The following is a 17,382-nucleotide window of genomic DNA, read 5'->3' on the forward strand; positions in this document are numbered from 1 at the left end:
CGTAGCATGGTCTGATATGATCAGCAATGCAAATGTGCTCTAAAAAGCGAGAGAAAATATATAGCCTGATATCAAAGTCTAGAAGGTGTCCTACCTGGGGCATGCGCTTAGAGGAGAGAAGTACAAACTATTGCACCTAATTATAAAAGGCAAAATAGAGATTAACAAATTACACCAAAAATCAACAAATGGAAGAATTGAAGAAATATGGATGTTCAAACATAGACAAAATGGTGAATGTTACACAATGTGTAAAGTGGCCACTTAAATCAGCCAATGACAGGTCATAAGCCCTGTAAATGCCTAGACTTCCATATTCCCTTCTTGAAGGTATTCTCCATCCCTGTTGTAATTTGTTAATCTTAATGACTACCGAGGGGGTGAAATCCAGTCTTTTGTCTACAAACATTTGGTTAAACTCAAATATTGTAGCAAAATAGAGATTCGACGAGGTGCGGGCAGAAGACAGATCTCCAGGGCCTGTATTACAATCGAATGTTAGCATCTATCTCCAATTTCATCTACAAAGTAAAATTAAGTTTTCCGAATGAAAAATAGAATAAGCATATTTTTTTTTCTCTAAACATGTTCAATTAAAAGTTACCGACAAAGCTATTTTAAATGTTCATAAAAATATACACAATTATGTACATTGGTATCGATTTTACTTTGTACCGTCTCAATATGTACTGATGAAAAAGCATTTGTAATCGAGGCCTTGGCTCTGGAACATACGAGACTAGACGGGAATTAGAACAGTGGAGGCCCTGTCTAAAGCTGCTCAGGTCAGAGACTCTACTCTCAGGTGATGGTCAACATCAGAGGGATCTGACACAACACACATAGAAGGAGAAAATAACAAAACCAGTAATAAAAAAAATTCTTCTGTGTCAAGAAAATATTTATTTTTAATAATAATTTATAACATCATTTAAGTTTAAAAAACCTATTTACATACATTATCAAAATAAATGAAAGTAAATCATTACATTATCAAAATGAAATGAATTACATACTTAGAATGGCTGAATATACATATTTGATTCTTTTTAGTTTAATCAGTTTTTGTATAAAAATGTAAAGTACTAATAATTAAAGTTGAATCGGGTTGTGGTCCCGTGGCTAGTGTTGCGGACTCACGGATCAGCGGTACAAGGTTCGAGTCCCACTCTACCCCAACTTGATTTCCATTTACTAATAGTGAGTTATTTACAACTCATTGAAAATGGCCACCAAAATTGAAATATTAGACTTATTAGGAATACGAAATATTGGAAAATAAATGCAAAAACAATATTGATTTTTAGAAACATGTTAATTTGTACATAACGGCATTTCAATGATTTACTAAGTAAATTCTTTTAGTACATTCACAATACAAAGATATTTAATTAATTAAGTAATTTATTAACAGATTGTGTTAAAAAAAAACTCCGATATTACATGTATAAACGTAGTATTAATATCAGTTTGACTTATTGTACGGCATCCGCTTTCTGCTTAGCGGCATTCAACGCTTTCCGCTCGTGCACGTTCCTTTCGTGTGTGGTGCGGTGGTTGTTCCTGCCGAACATGATCCCGCAGTACTTGCAGGGGTGCGTCTTCCTCTTGGTGTGGGAGAGCATGTGCGCGTTGAGCGTGCAGTTCGTCTTGAAGGCGCTGTTGCAAACTTGGCACACGAAGTTCCGCACGTCCGAGTGCGTCACCTCGTGGGCCTTGAGCCGAGACGGGATGAGGAACCTCTTTCCGCATTGGTTGCACATGTGCTTTTTCTCCTCGTTGAAATGGCGCCTGAAACAATATCGGGGACATGAAAAAAGGCTTTGGGAAATATTCGCCATCTGCATCGGGCTAGCTATATAAAGAACATTTACCGCCAGATAGAGTTGATATCCATCTTATAAAAAATAAAGGAATTTTTTTTAAAAAAAGGGAATATGCAATTCTTAACATTTACGGAGCTTAAAAAATTATCAACCGACATATTTTCACAAAAACAAGTGCTTTTGAGCCTAAGTAGGCATCAGTCCTGAAGATGCCTACTTATGCAAAAGCGCTCGTTGGTCAAAATATTTAAAAAAGTAAAACGCAACGTAGGAAACAAAATTGAATAAAGGTTGATTTGATTTTTTATGATAATTTTGTTTTAAAGGTTTTTTTTAAAAATGATTGTACGTTTGGGACAGGTAGAACAATAGAGTAAAGTACAGATATAATTATATATAAGAAATACAGAAATGGCCTTACTTAGTGTGTTTTCTTAATTCAGTTTTGTTGAAGAATTTCCTGTCGCAGAGTTTACACTCCGCCGTCCTCTCCTTCTCGTGAACAGATCGCCTACAACACGAGTACAAATTAAATATATAAAAAGTGCAGGTGTTGGAAAAAGATAAATTTACATATATCTTAACAGATGGAGAAAAATATTAAATTCCTCAAGAGTGAATTAAGCATATTCTCTATAATTCCCTTCTCAAAAGTATTTTTCGTATCTTCTGTAAATAACGTAACATCATAAAAGCGGTAATGAGAGATTGCGGAGGTCTGCATACCTGTGGTAGTCTGCCATGGTCTTAGTGCGGAAGCCACGCTGGCAGACGGAGCAGGGGTGGGGACGCTCCTGCGTGTGGATGGCGAAGTGTCGCTGCATCTCGGGGGCCGTGAAGAAGCACTTCTTGCACATGGGACATTCCACGTTCTTGGGCCGCGTCGAATGCATCATGCGGCGGTGATCCGCCCCACGTTTGACAGCTAGAACGAAATCCAGGAAATGTCGGAGGTTAAGAACAGGAGGTACGACACTCTGTTTTACATTCAATTCCATTCCTTTTACACCATCCCAGACCTCATTGGAGCGCTACAATATGTCTCGACCGAGTAATACAGTCCAAGGGTATTATTGTTATTATTCGTTATAGGCAGGCAGCCTTCGCTGGTGCGCCTATATCTCGTGTACTGTTTTTTGTCCAAGTTCTTATTCCTTCAAAAAAGAATCCAAATGGTTTTTGAACCGGTCGACGGAAATTAAATGGATAACTAGGCATGATAATTTATCATCGTCATTCCCTTTCCGCTCCTAATGGTGCACAGGGCGCTGCAATAGTACACCAATAGCTGCGTATCTTGATCATTTTTGTCATATGAAGGTAAGAGTCTAACGCTTCAAGTGCCATTCCAGGGATTATGAAATATTCGAGGGTTATTATATTATTATTAGTAAATTACATGTTTTTATTGAGTCCCATTAAAATATTGCAGTGTCAAATACCTTTTAGACAAATAGTCAACCGCGCCACATCAGTAATCACTTACAATATCCACCAGGTAGTAGTCTAAGGACCATGAAATGTACGAAATGATTCTGCGTGCAGTGTAAAAAAGTAAAATTTTAAGAAAACACGCCCAGTAACCTAGTATTACCTTGTTTTTCATTAAAAATCATTTTAAAAATGACTTTTTTGTATGTTATTGAATGTTGCATGTTTATAAATAAATTAATTTTTTATATTTTGTTGTTTCTTTTTTATTTTACCTCCCGGATTTTCGGTCGGTTGAGTTGGCAAGCCTATCGGTGAGGGGCAGTCTCTGCCGTAGAAGAGTAACGAAAACACGACTCACTCTTCTGACAGATGGGGCAGAAGTAGGTCTTCCCGAGATGATGCACATCGCGGTGCTGGCGGCGGCCGCTGTAGTTGGTGAAGGTCTTGGGGCAGTCCCCGCACGGGTAGATGATGCCCTTGGTGTGGATTTGTCGGTGCAGGTAGATGTCCGTCACCAGCTTCCCGCACTGCTCGCACATGACGGGCTCGCGCGGCGGAGCCTTGGGCTTCGGGCCTTTGGGGGCTTTGGGGGCCTTGGGAGCCCGGGGACCTCGAGGGCCGCGTTTTTTCTTCACCGGGGGCTCGGACGAGTCTGAAAATCAAATCAGATCTTCGTGTGACAGACTCGGGTACCCACCTAGCTACGATAAGCTTAAATCAAAATATAATGAGTTTAAATTTCATTAAACGAAAGAAGTTAAGTTCATTAGAAGTTACTGGACACTCCAACCTGATGCTTCTAAAAAAACAAACAATCTATTAAAGTGTACAACTTATTTTTATTGTCCATAAGGATAATTAGTAAGTACTCACTATAAAATTGCTATAAAAAATTGATAATGGAGGTGGGTTGCACATGGATCGATGAGTGGATCAGGCCACATGTCTAAGTGAACTTTGAATTCCTGATGAGCTAGCTGACAGACGTCCTACGCTTAGATCGGCTACATCTACATTGAGAGGAAAAGTTATTACACCTCTACGCAAACAGTGCACTACATTCGGTGAACGCACATTTGCGGTCGAAGGGCCCCATGGCATGGAATGCTCTCCCAGCAGATGTGCGAAACTGTGAGAGTGAAGTGATGTTTAAAAAAAATTTAAAACCCACTTGTTCTCTAAATCGTTTGAATAAATCCATAGCATGTGATAGCAAAATAAATTGTTTTGCTTAAATTACAAATTCAAAAAGTTCAAATTAAATTTATTTATTTAAATAATCACTTTTTAAAGCTCCCTCGAGGTATCATATTACGAAAATAGCGCTATATAAGCTATCCATAATTATAAAAATAGGCCAACAAATGGTTTTATACTGGGGGCACATTTCAAAATAATGTAAAATGTTTCCCTTGGCACGGGACACCCCAGAGTGTGATCATTATTTTTAATGCAAAAAAAGAATGAATAAATAAAATACAATAAAAATAAAAACACTTCGTTTCTAATAACTATTTACTAAATTAAACCCTGAGAAGGAAGCTTGTGGAGCTTCAAAACTGGAATTATTCAAAGGTTAGAAACAAAGTAAGACCATTGCAGGAAACTGCTGCGAGATATTGCATAGATTTATATACGATTTACGAGTTTATAAGAGTGTTGTCCAGATGTTTATTTAAATATGTGTTTATGTAATCATTTTTAATTTGTTGATCCCAATTTAACATAGAGCTATTGGCCTCATAGAGCTAGTGATATTTTATTTATTTTTATTTTATTCAGAAAATATAGTCATACATAAAAATACAATATGTCATTATTTTTTGTAATAAATATGTATTTGTATGAATAAATAAAGAAAAGTATTTTTTTTATTTAAATTATAGAATGAGTTTATTTATTTAACAATATTTTGAGTACGCCTAAACATTTGTAGACAAGGCTGGATATCACTCCCTAGGACAAAAGTCAATAGATGGAAGAGTCAAGGAAATGGATGTTTGAACATAGGCAGAATTGTGAATGTTACACAGTGTGCAAAGTGGCCACTTAAACCAGCCAACGACGGATTATAAGCCCTGTAGTGCCTAGACTTCCGTATTTCCTTAAAAAAAGATAAAAAAATCCTTCTCAAAAACATTTTCTCTCTCTGTTGCTATAAATTTTAATCTTATTTGTATAAGTTTGTGTTTCTAATTGAATAAAATGAACTTCTTAATATATAAATTACGAATTGATATTGAAAAGTAACTTTGGTGTCTAAAACTTGGTATTAATTATAAAGATGAGTTTTATTTAGGTTAAATTATGAGATGTTATAATGTTATTTCCATAGAATTAAGAATAGTCCAGAAGGAGCGTAGAATCATATTTGAAAACATCGGACTGTGTCCAAAAATTCCCCCACTATACCCCACTTTTGCCTTGCGCATTAGTGATGTCGCCGCATAATGTTGCATGATGGGAAAAAAAATAATCATAACAAAATAATCGTAAGGTAAAAAAAAAGCAATCTGTTAATTTCTCTAAAATTTTATTGTGCACGCGGAAATATTGATTGACACAACAGAGTAGATAAGTAAAAAGTCATTTAAAAAGAGTGATTGAATTAATGAACTCTGAACTTAAAAGATAAAACAAATTTTATTTTACATAAAATGGATATTTTTATATCATGTTAAATAATATTTGATGTTTTAAAGATAATGTCGGTCAAATGTCCACCACAGAGTCGTTAAATCCGAGGTCCAATTTTCATTAGTCCTCTCATTAGATGAGCAAAGTAGGGTAAAAAAATTACTACCCTGGCAACACTAACGAAATGTCCATTTTGATTTCTTCGACAATCTGACAGATGGTAATAATTCAATTCAACAAAATAATTTAATTTTTAAGTAATGTATTTGCTACTTACACATTCATTTACTAATTACACATGAGGTGTGATCTTATCCTGATTCTTTAAGATCCTAGCAGTATTTCTACACTTTAAAAGGACACAACATGGCATAGTTGAATTCAAATCAGGAGTTGCATACTGAGCTATAAACTATATATAAACTAATGGGTCCAAACGTAAAACTACTCATTTATGAGTAGTTTAGTCGCCTTCTGTTTGATGCTCATATGCGGTTTCTGGACTATTCTTAATTTTATGGTAATTTGTATATTTATTTCATTGGAAAACTAACAGACATTTTTTAATTTATAAGACACAATTATATTATAAATACACATCGTAAAGTCCAATTAGAGGCTTCCACATAATATCGTTATTTTAAATGTTGTCACATAAAAATTATACATAACATAAAATAATTGATCACACAACTTAAAATATTACTAAAAATGTAAATGTTATACATATTGTTAAAAATAAATCTACTTTTGAATATTGGTCACACAGTTGCACATTAAAATATGTATGACAACTATAATTGACCATACAACGTACACTTATAATGTGTCTACATACAGAACTACAGAACTACAGATATTCGGCTTCGGATTCAAGGCGCAACATCATTAGTTGAATTTTTTAGTAAATTTCATTTCTAAATGAAGTTAAAGAATGAAAAATTAGTGGATTATTCAGAAATTTTATATATTAGGCTTATTAATAAGTTAAGTGTAAAATTTACCTTCGTTTAGCAACGATATACCAAAATTCTTTACTGAAACCACAACACACATCTGGTGTAACCTCAGAGTAATTATTCTCTAGAGAAGCCTCTAAGCTCTATTGCATAGAACAAAGGCGTTCTAAATTTTTGGTTTGGTTTTTAGTTTAACAACAAACGTGTAATGGACGGTTTCGGTTAGCGCTCGCAATTCTCAACCCAAGTACCTATGGCCCGTTGCATTGCTGTAATCTGTATCTAACTTCATTGTCAATAATCATAGAATGGATTTTCTCCATACGGGCGACTCTATTAGGTTATTACTGTAAGGGTGTAACCATAGTATTAAAAAATAATACTTACCACTAATTTGTGCATCCGAAGGATCTTGCTTCATTTTGATTTGTTTGTCATTGTCAAGCAAGGACTTGAGCGAGATGAGTGGAATGTCTTCGTCCGCCAGTTGCTGCGACTCGCTCGGTGAATCTTCCTTGTTCTCTTCCTTAATCTCCTCCTTTAACGGTTTCGGGAGGCTGAACTCCTCTTGGAAGTCGTCGAACAGAAGCTCTCCATTATAATCGTCGCGGTCATCCTCCGACTTGACCTTCTCTGCGATGTCCAGAAGCTTCCGATATGACTTCTCAGCCAGAATTTTCAATTCGTATGCGGAGATCAGCCTGTTATTACAAGCCGAGCATATTTTGGAAGGCATACCGTCTTCCGGAGTCGGCTGCAAAGGGGAGATGCATTTTATAAAGGAAATCATTCGAGACGATAGTTATTTTGACATTTAAAAAATAGAGCCTTAGTTTAAGTATTTATATTACAAAAATAATGTGTCAAAGAGTGGTTTGTGGACCACTTAGAGAAGTTCAATTCTCAATTTTGATAAATATAACAAGTTTGAAATTTCATATGGATGTTATACTATGAAAGGATAAAATAAACAAGAGTTGCGGCGTACCTCAAATGAAAAAATTGTGCTCATCATATCTTTACAAGATTTTTGTTGAAGTCTCTTTGAATTTGTATAAATATCGTTGCTGGCACAATTTTTTAGGCATATTCTGCAGGTTAAATCGAGATCCAATTCTAAATCCATGTTTACAAGCAAACTAGCGGGACGAGGCTACCTTGATTATACTAGTATCAAACACTAATTTGACGGCACGAATGGCACTGGTTATAAAGTAATCATATTTTTAATTTTATCAAATGAGTTAGTAAAGTTTGTGTTACTTTAAAGTTATTAAAGCTTTTACGAAAGAAATGTTGACATGGGACCATCATAACAACAAATATTACGATAATCAGTAATAGATAAAGATAAACGGAGAAAGTGAACGATAATAATACAAAATGCATTAAATTGTATCAAAATCAAAACGTATATGTAAAGTATAAACGTCAAACTTCGTTTCCACAGATTAATACATTTCTGTGTCAAAGTCATTGACGTCATGGAGTCATTTTATAGGTACTTACTTCAAAGTAGCGTACAAAAAAGTACGTAGGTAGCGTTTTTTGTATTTTGTTTCCAGCGGAATACGGCGAATTTCGGACTACCTATCGCCTTACAATTTTTCTATCGCACGAATTAATTTCATGTTGCACATGACACCTAAAAACGAATGATTACTGACTATATAAAAATGTACCTAAATAAATCCGTAATCTCAAGTCTGGTCATGTCAAAAGCAGACACAATCGAAAGCCATGTCTGACAAGATGTATGGGTGTTGAATAAGCTAGGGATATAATATGTCAAGATAGACGAGTGTCTACCCTCTCTGCCTACCCTTACGGAGAAGTGGCGTGATGGTAGTAGTGGTAGTACCTATCAAATTTAAGAACGGTTAGAATTTTAGAACATTCACTCCTTCTGTTAGCTCTTGGGCTGAAAAATGGGAGACTTAGGGATGCCCTATAATATTAAAGTGACTGATATTTCCAAAATTATCGTCTTCTATATAATGTCTCGTGAAAAATAGTTGGGAATTTTTTCCCTTTTTTAGAAGAGCTCAATAAGTCTGAGAATAATCTGTACAAATGTTTTTATACTGTCATTTCCCATCAAAAGGAAATATTGTTGCCTTTCTAACGCTTAGTGTTGTAATATTGTTAAATGCATTAGTAAGAATTCTTTCACTGTGGCCTAATTATTTTAAAGTAGGTAGCTAGAAATAAAATGTGTTGATTGCACGATTGTGAAATTAATCATTTGATGACTTGTACGAAAACCCTCGGAGATGAGTATTTTTTAAAAATAAAGACAATAAAACTTATATCTCATCCAAATTGATGTAATAAAATTCAAATAAAATACTGCAGTGGAAACATTAAAGTATTTAATATGGATTTTTGTAATAAGATTATTAAACAAGTGAATCAAGACAGTTTTTGCTATCGTTTGTGTAATTGTAATTCGGTTATGGAGAAAAATTACAATATCCGATACAAAAGTAAGTCTTCCATATGTGATTCACCAAATTCACTGTGAAAAAAGTAATGAAAGTAGTACAGTAAAATTCAATGATAATCACTGTTCATAAAATTTAAAAAGTAAGTTTTGTTTATTACCATTTTTTTGTATGTGCGAAGCCAATAGAAAAGCCGTTAGTCTTTAAAACCGTTTTCAAGTATGTGGAGGGAGTGCTTCCGGGGCAACATTTCATTGTTTCTGGACAGTGGTACCTATAACGTAAGACTTAATTTACCATCCATTTTTTACTTTTTTTATTTTTTACCATCCATTTATGAAACAAAAAAGATGTAGATCGCTGTAATGGGGGCGCCAATGCAGTGCCCCTTACACCACTGGATACAAATAAGTAAATGATTATGACAATCAATTTTATCTTCATCAAAACAAAAACATAAAAAAAAATTGCAGAAAAAACCATAACATCCTTGTAACGTACGCGTTACCACGTATGTGCGCTGGTTTGTCAGCCGCGTCTGCCGCAGTCAGGCTTCCCGGCGTAAACGAGAAGCTACCCTCCCAGACAAAGACAAAGTCGGAAGGTAGGGGCACAGCTGCGCCGACCGCAAGTCAACCTCAATAGCCCTGAAAAGGACTTTCCACCCGGTCCAAGTGGTGTAGAAAGGCGAAGGCAGTCAGTTGGCAGAGCGGAGCGAAGAGCGAAGTGCAGGAGGGTGAACAGGGCGGAGAACTTAATGAAACAGGTCTGAACTGTTTAGTTAAGCACAGATTATATAGTACAGTTAGGAACTAGGAACTCAACTGATTTAATGACACAGATTACACGCCTTATAAAGCGATGCGCGTCGGGCCCCGTGAATCAGCCGTCCCACCCGCTCCGGGTGCCTAGGAGTGGTGGGAATAGCACACCTCCACCATTTGCTACATGCTGCCACCTACAAAACGCCACCTACACCTACGCCACCTACACCTATTTACGCCACCTACACCTACAAAAAAAAATAATGTGACACCAATACAGCAATAAATGTATATAATAGAGAGCACGATGAAGATAGAACTTATAACAAGGAAGACAGAGACGCTGTTCTGTGGCCGTTGTTAAAAAGTTTCAGTCAGTTATTGCCGTTGCAGTTATTGTAATATGACCGGTGTATTTATAATTATTAATTTATTTTTATGTTACAGGGCTAAATTAAACGTTTTTCTAAAAAAAATACTGGCAAGGAATTATTAAACAGTACGTCTCCGTGTTTTTTTCAAACGTCTAAACTTTAGAATATTACGTATTTTGCTTGTGATAACACGATGTAAGATTTCCGTGCGAAAATAAATTCTTTGCTAGTCTTTTGAGTTTAAAAAAAAACGAAAATTAGGATGCTTAGATAGGAAAACAAAAAATAGAAAACTGCATTTCGTGATCATCATCACATATCATCATGTAATGATCACAGTCCATGGTCCATGGCGAGCGTGCTTGATAAGTGAACGCTGAACAGACGAAGTTGGAAAAGTGCTGTCAAAGTCAAATGTCAACTTTATCAGTTGAAGAATCGAGTCGAATTGAGCAATCGGGTCTAGATGGTGTTGACTTTACTCAGTGAAAACTTTCAAACCCAACCAAGTGCAAGTCTGGTCCGAGTGATCAGGTTGTCGGGCGCAGGCAGTTGGGTCGGGTGGCTGTTCCAATATTTCAGCTTCGGCTGTATAGTGTCCGCCAGTTCATAATAGAAAATGGAGAAAGCAGTTATGAATTTAGACAGCACTTGCCGGACTTGCACCAAGAATTGTGCCGATAAAGATATATCTTTTACACGAATACTTCATAATTCCAATATTCAAATATCTTGCAAAGAAATACTCAGTTCAGTGTTTTCATTTTCGGTTCGTCTATTTACCTACTCAAATATAACCTGTTATTCATGCTTATATTATTAGTTACATTCCATCATTATCACACTTCGTGTTCGGGCGGATGAAAAATACAATAATTGAAACGACTAAAATAGATCCAGAATCCTGGATGAGCGTCTTTGACTCGTGATGGCTAATCTCAGGTAAAATCCTGCAAAAGTAAATAGAGCGGAGATGAGTATGCCTCGTGGCGTAGTGGTCTGTGCGTTCGCCTACCGTATTCGGAGTCCCGGGTATGATTTCTGGGAAGTTAAGCATGGAATATTGATTTAAAATGCGGTATTACACTGCAATGTTTCCTTGTTCCCAGACTGGCACCTGAAGCGTAAGACTGATCACCTTGCCTTCATGTAACGGTTAAACCGCACCCGGTGGTGCATAGGACACTGCTCTTGTAAACCGAATTGAGCGTATTTCTATCATCTGTAAAAATGTAATATTGCAGTTAAACAACCTTTAAAATCAATATTTCGTGTTTACCCTGCCAGGAATCGAACTCGGGACCTCGAGAATGAACCAACCAATACAATGAGGCAGACTTATCTCCAGGATTTTTATCAGATTATGGTTCTATTTTACACACGGCACTGTATTCTTCATCCGCCTGGACACAGATATGTGGAGGGAGTGATTTTCCGCAATATTTCAATAGTTCCATATTAGCAAATCATATTTTCATTGAAGCCTAACCCCTTTCCTACTTTTAGGTTAAAGGCCAGTTAGCTCATTTTCTGTATTTTTGACCTCAACAGCTGTTGACAGTAAACATAGAAACGTTAATTAGTTACATAAAGAGATACACATATTAATGGTCAGATGTCAATATATTTATATGAAATATTAATGACTTCAAAAATATAGAGATTTGTATAGGTTTAATACAAGAAATGAAGAAAAACTAGCTGTGCCCACTACTAGTCTGCAAAAAATTTGTAATTATTTTCCCTTAAACTACATTAGCTTCTATAACAAAGCACCTTCAGGTTTTGCTAGCAAAAAAATTTAAAAGCTTTTTTAAGCACAGGCTGTGATCGCGTCACTTGCCCGTTAGCAGATGCACGTTCGAATTGCTGGTTCGCGGGATGCGTTATCCTTTATCTACTTTGCTACAGAACCCTAAATACAATGACTGCAATCACCTACTTTATTCTGGGTTTTGGCACCTTTATTGTTTGGAACTTCTGTCGCGCGGCAGTCGGGATCAGATCCGATCTTGTTGTCAGGAAGGAAGGGCACTTGACGAATTACACAACACAGTGGATTTAATAGTTATTGATCGCAAAATATCTTCTTTGCGATCGCGGTGAGAATATATAAAAGGCACATGTACACACGATGAGTTCAGTTGTTATTCTGGCGCCGGGACAATCTCGGTACCCACGGCAACATCTTAACCAGGGCCCCGTTGGTAGCAAATAAATTCAAATACCTCATCCTAGTAATTGTGCTGTATATATAGGTGTGTGCACATAAGAGTTGATGTGGCGAAACCAGGCTGATTGTGGTTTTAGCTTATTCAGATAAACAAATTACAAGTAAATACATTTTTTTATATAACTTTAATACATATATTTATATTAAAGTTTCCCGTTACGTAAAAGAAAAAAATCAATTCTTGTGTACATAATAAGTAGTGGCGTCTTACCGTAATTTGTTTATTTTAATTATTAATATTTGTAGTATAACGTATAACATATAAATTACAAAAAATAAAATAAATGGTGTTTTCAATCAGCGCTACACAAAAAAGAATTATAAATACAACTTTTCGTTTGGAAAGAGTTATTATAGAATCAGACTTTTTGTAAGACAAAATAGTTGATTTGAATTCTATATGTATAATTGATTGACATTTGCAGGAGAATCCATGAATCCTATGTAAAAAAATAAATAAATCTAATCAAATAAACATGGGGTTTCCATTACAGGTAGATGAGAAAGATGGCTTGCCTCAAAAGATATGCCAGAAATGTTGCTCGAAGCTTTCGTCCGCTTATAAGTTGAAGATTTTAGTAGAGAATTCTCACAGACAACTGTACAGTTACTTCTCTAAGGGCAAAGTGGAAGATGAATTCAAGGAGGAAGTGAAGCTGGAGATAAAGTGCGAGGTGGAGGAATCCCCGCTGAAGGAGGAGGGCGAGCCGTGGGAGGCTCCCTCGGGTCGGCTCGATGGATCCTCGGACTATGATGATGAAGACGACAATATCCCGCTGGTGCTTGTAAATGGAATTCGGGAGAAATCCTCGCCTAGTGAGATGCCCAAACTGGAATTAAACGGTAAGTAATGTACTTATTTTCCTTTACAAATGCAACTATTTAAATGTGGCACAACTGTGGCTATTTAAATGATAAGTAATATTTTGAAATGCTCATGGGCCTGCCGTGACATGAATATGGATTTTTTTAAAAACCATTGTCGATTATTGCAGATTCCTGGAAAGTTTTAGAAGATATAAAAGCAAAACCACATAAAAAAAAGTTAAGAAAGAAAAGAAAAGAGAAAGAAAAAGGTTTGTAAATATTTCCAAAATATTTCTATTGATGTTTAGATTTATTTGTTGGGTCAGGTGGAGAACAGTGTAACACACTACATATAACAATTATTAAATTTTCCTTATTTTTTTCATTGTAACTCTGTTTTTTCCATAGCCAATGAGAATTCAATATCCGCCATCTTAATGCAGAGCTGATTTGATAACAGTATATGTGATTTTTGTACTAATTGCAAATTATTGTTTTTGTTGGTGTGAAGTAGTGATAAAAAAAAGTAATTTTGTTGCTATCTTGAAATAGTTAAACATTGGTGGGTAAGTGTGTTTCCTATTTGATCTACTGTTTAATGAATAAAAAAAAGCTTACCGGTTATTCTAATTCACTTTTTGAAAATAAATGCTAATCATTTTAATAGCTCCCGGGGCCCCCAAAATCTGGGGTACAGTGTAACAAGTAAGTGACTGCAGAAAATAACTTATATTGTAATTCAAAAGTATGATTTTAATAATTTCTTTTTAGTAAAATCAAGCTAAAGACGATGTACTAATTATTTGCAGTAAGAAAAGTGTTCATTATCTTAAATATAGATTTTGATCAAATTAAATAAGACTCTTTTGCTACACTGTTCCCCACCCGACTCCATCTTTCTTTACCTTTTGTAAAAAAACATCTTTTAAAAATGCTTGCAAATTCAAAGTGTGTCAGTTGAACAATTTATTAAAAGTTTTGTGTAGTTATCTTGAACTTATTGCTATAATATGCAGGTGGTCCAACATACTGGCAGAAGTCCCGCAGCATGTGCGAGGTGTGCGGGAAGGACGTGTGGGATGTACGCGCGCATATGGCCACACACGGCGGAGAGCGCAAGCGTATAGCGTGCGGAGATTGCCCTCGAGCGTTCATCTGTCGCAGCTCTCTCAAGCGCCACCGAGACGTCAACCATTTAGGGAAACTCTTCTACTGCCAAATATGCAATAAAAGTATGTACTTATTATTTTTTCACAAAATTTAATCTTTGAACAGCACAGAATATTATGTTGAGACGAGTGTTATGTATCGGACTACCTATACTACTATAACATGTCAACCTTTTGAACTCTATTTATTTTACACTCGCTGTTTTAGCTAGCTCTGATTTAAATTCTTGCGAGAGGATTGTAAACAATATCGCAGATCAGGTTTCTGTAAACACGTTTTGCAAAACCACACTGTCACTTTTCTCCCTTCCTTTTTTTTCAGTTATTGCACATCTTGAAGCCACTTTTCTCTCTCTTGGCTAAGAGTTTTACTTTTTATCTTATTTCATTGTCACAAAAATTACGCGATGGGCCCACTTTTAAAATATCGAATAACAGTTGCAGCAATTTGATTAATTTTGTTTCATATTTTTTAATGGAAATCTGTTTTATAAGGTATTTTTTCTTTATTCACGAGAAAGGTTTGTTTTTGTCCAATAGATGGTAGTAATGATATCATTTTATGTTAAAAAATAAGAAAGGTACCGCTTTTTTTTACATGACGATCCTTTCGGGCGGGTGACTCATGCCATAGGAGCTGTAGCGTATTTTTATTTCGGGCGAGAGGCTCCCGCCAATAGAGTTCTATGGGCAAACCATAATTTTCTTGAAACCCTGTTTTAAGATTGCTTACCTTATGGTACTATTTTAGAAACATAATGCTTTAGATGGGTTCACTGCGGTATACTCCCATTTAACTGACCCAGGTTGAAATATCAAAGTGGTGATTTATTGAGTTAGGTTTCTTTCACGATTTACTTAACAACATATGAAGATAAATGTACTTCGGCTTCTAGACTACAAGTCTGGGGCTGAACACAGGCGCATAAAACACTCTGGAAAGGTGCACAACTACGCCTGCTTGTTGTGTGATAAGAAATACTTATCTCCGGCCCAACTGGCAGCCCACATGTTGACCCACACCGCCGAGCGAGCCTTCCCCTGTGATACGTGCGGCAAGTGTTTCCAGAGCAAGGCACTCAGTGAGACGCACAGGTGAGGCCGGATTGTGTTAATGTGCTGGATATTTGTACAATACTTTTTATATGAAAATAAAGTTTGTCTTTTTCCTCTCATTGCAGAAGAAGGGTGCACGATAAAGAAAGAAAAAATATTTGCCAGTTTTGTTCCAAAGGCTTCTTTTCTTTACATCATCTCAGTGTACATTTAAGGTAAGCTAATTGTGACTATGAACAAATTACAACAGGGATGGAGAATACCTTAAATAAGGGAATATGGAAGTCAAGGCATTTACAGGGCTTATGACCTTTCATTGGCTGGTTTAAGTGGCCACTTTACACACTGTGTATCATTCACCATTTTGCCTATGTTTGAACATCCATATTTCTTCAATTCTTCCATCTGTTGATTTTAGTAAAGTTAAAGAGCTGAAACCTTTATTGTTGTGAAGAGATTCATCTGACTGAATTATTTCACATACTAGGCAATGCCTGAAAACAATTTTTCAATTTTTAAACTTCTTCTTGGACCAGTTGGTTTCATTACAATATTTGAGTTCACTAAAATCACTAAAATCAACAGATGGAAGAATTGAAGAAATATGGATGTTCAAACATAGGCAAAATGGAGAATGTTACACAGTGTGTAAAGTGGCCACTTAAACCAGCCAATGACAGGTCATAAGCCCTGTAAATGCCTTGACTTCCATATTCCCTTATTTAAGGTATTCTCCATCCCTGTTGTAATTTAACTTACTTAATTTTAATGACCCCCGAGGGGGTGAAATCCAGTCAAAAGACAAAAGTCTATGAACATTTGGACAAACTCAAATATTGTAATCATGACTATTGCGTGCATGTAGCATATTTGGAAACTTTGACCCTATTATTTTATATATCTTTATATATATATATTTTCTCTGTACGTGTGATGTCACTGAACTCCTTCTAAACGGCGTAACCGATTTACGTGTGGTTTTCAAAAAAATATAGTTCTTTGCGCTGTGCGTGTTCGTAGATATTAAAATCTTCAATCTAATGTGTAAAAAAGAAGTAAAGAGCATAAATGTTTTATTTATCGATCTACCAGGTTTGCATTCGAGGAGAATGCATTGACAAAAAAATGCAAAGATTTTGTTTTTTTGTGCATAAAAAAAAATTGTTTTTGAATGTTTACAAACAGCATTTGTTTTTTGTGGATCTCAATCAGATTCTTACCTTAAATTCTTTATAATTTCCATTCATTTATTTATTTTTACTGGATTTTTGGTAATACTAAAATAATATTAAATTCAATACATTTTAAAAAATAGTATTCCCACATAAGTACACCCCTCTGTTGGTAAAAAGACCGGAGTTAGACGTTTGCAAAAAGAATGCCATATTTGAAAAAATATTTATTTTATATTTTGGAATTCAACCATAAACCAGTACCTACTTAAATTTGATATTTGAATTTTAACAATTTATAGTTTTGAAATTTAATCATAAACAAGTAACTAGGTACCTACTTATCAATAAAAAGTCTTTTTCCAAGGCAATCCAACGTTCGGGCAGGACAACGTCTGTCGGGTCAGCTAGTTATATGTATAATTTGTCAAGTCTAATATTCTAGTTACATAATATATAAATATCTTCATATCCGAAGACTTACGTATGAGGTATACCCAGAGAGTA

At 35.7% G+C, this 17,382-nt stretch overlaps 2 protein-coding genes across 2 annotated transcripts; one reads left to right on the forward strand and one right to left on the reverse strand.

Annotated features, from left to right (window-relative positions):
* Positions 1-871: 871 nt before the first annotated feature.
* On the reverse strand, positions 872-8,314 carry LOC148274016 (uncharacterized). The gene is made up of 6 exons (XM_088237748.1): positions 7,845-8,314; positions 7,244-7,610; positions 3,619-3,912; positions 2,553-2,751; positions 2,248-2,337; positions 872-1,791 (listed from the first exon to the last, which is right to left on the reverse strand). Exons 1-6 carry the CDS (start codon positions 7,980-7,982, stop codon positions 1,476-1,478), a joined length of 1,404 nt encoding a protein of 467 aa, XP_088093874.1. The 5' UTR covers positions 7,983-8,314; the 3' UTR covers positions 872-1,475.
* A 2,042-nt stretch (positions 8,315-10,356) lies between these two features.
* On the forward strand, positions 10,357-15,918 carry LOC148274017 (uncharacterized; the record flags this gene model as incomplete). The annotated part of the gene is made up of 7 exons (XM_088237747.1): positions 10,357-10,437; positions 10,512-11,207; positions 13,166-13,514; positions 13,667-13,747; positions 14,495-14,710; positions 15,544-15,742; positions 15,829-15,918. Coding segments are annotated over exons 2-7 (1,085 nt in total), but the record flags the coding sequence as incomplete, so codon positions are not given.
* Positions 15,919-17,382: the final 1,464 nt, after the last annotated feature.

Source organism: Micrasema longulum, unplaced genomic scaffold (assembly GCF_059751315.1).
Source record: "Micrasema longulum isolate JH-2025_06_02 unplaced genomic scaffold, ASM5975131v1 h1tg001779l, whole genome shotgun sequence".
NCBI lineage: Eukaryota > Metazoa > Arthropoda > Insecta > Trichoptera > Brachycentridae > Micrasema > Micrasema longulum.

Excerpts from the sequence above, each read along its gene's own strand:
- LOC148274016 (XM_088237748.1), bottom strand. The coding sequence starts at position 7,982 with ATGGATTTAGAATTGGATCTCGATTTAACCTGCAGAATATGCCTAAAA. Across the intron at positions 2,752-3,618 it reads CTGCCCCATCTGTCAGAAGA|CTGTCAAACGTGGGGCGGAT; the intron begins GTGAGTCGTGTT and ends ATTTCGTTCTAG. Across the intron at positions 2,338-2,552 it reads ACCATGGCAGACTACCACAG|GCGATCTGTTCACGAGAAGG; the intron begins GTATGCAGACCT and ends CTCGTGTTGTAG.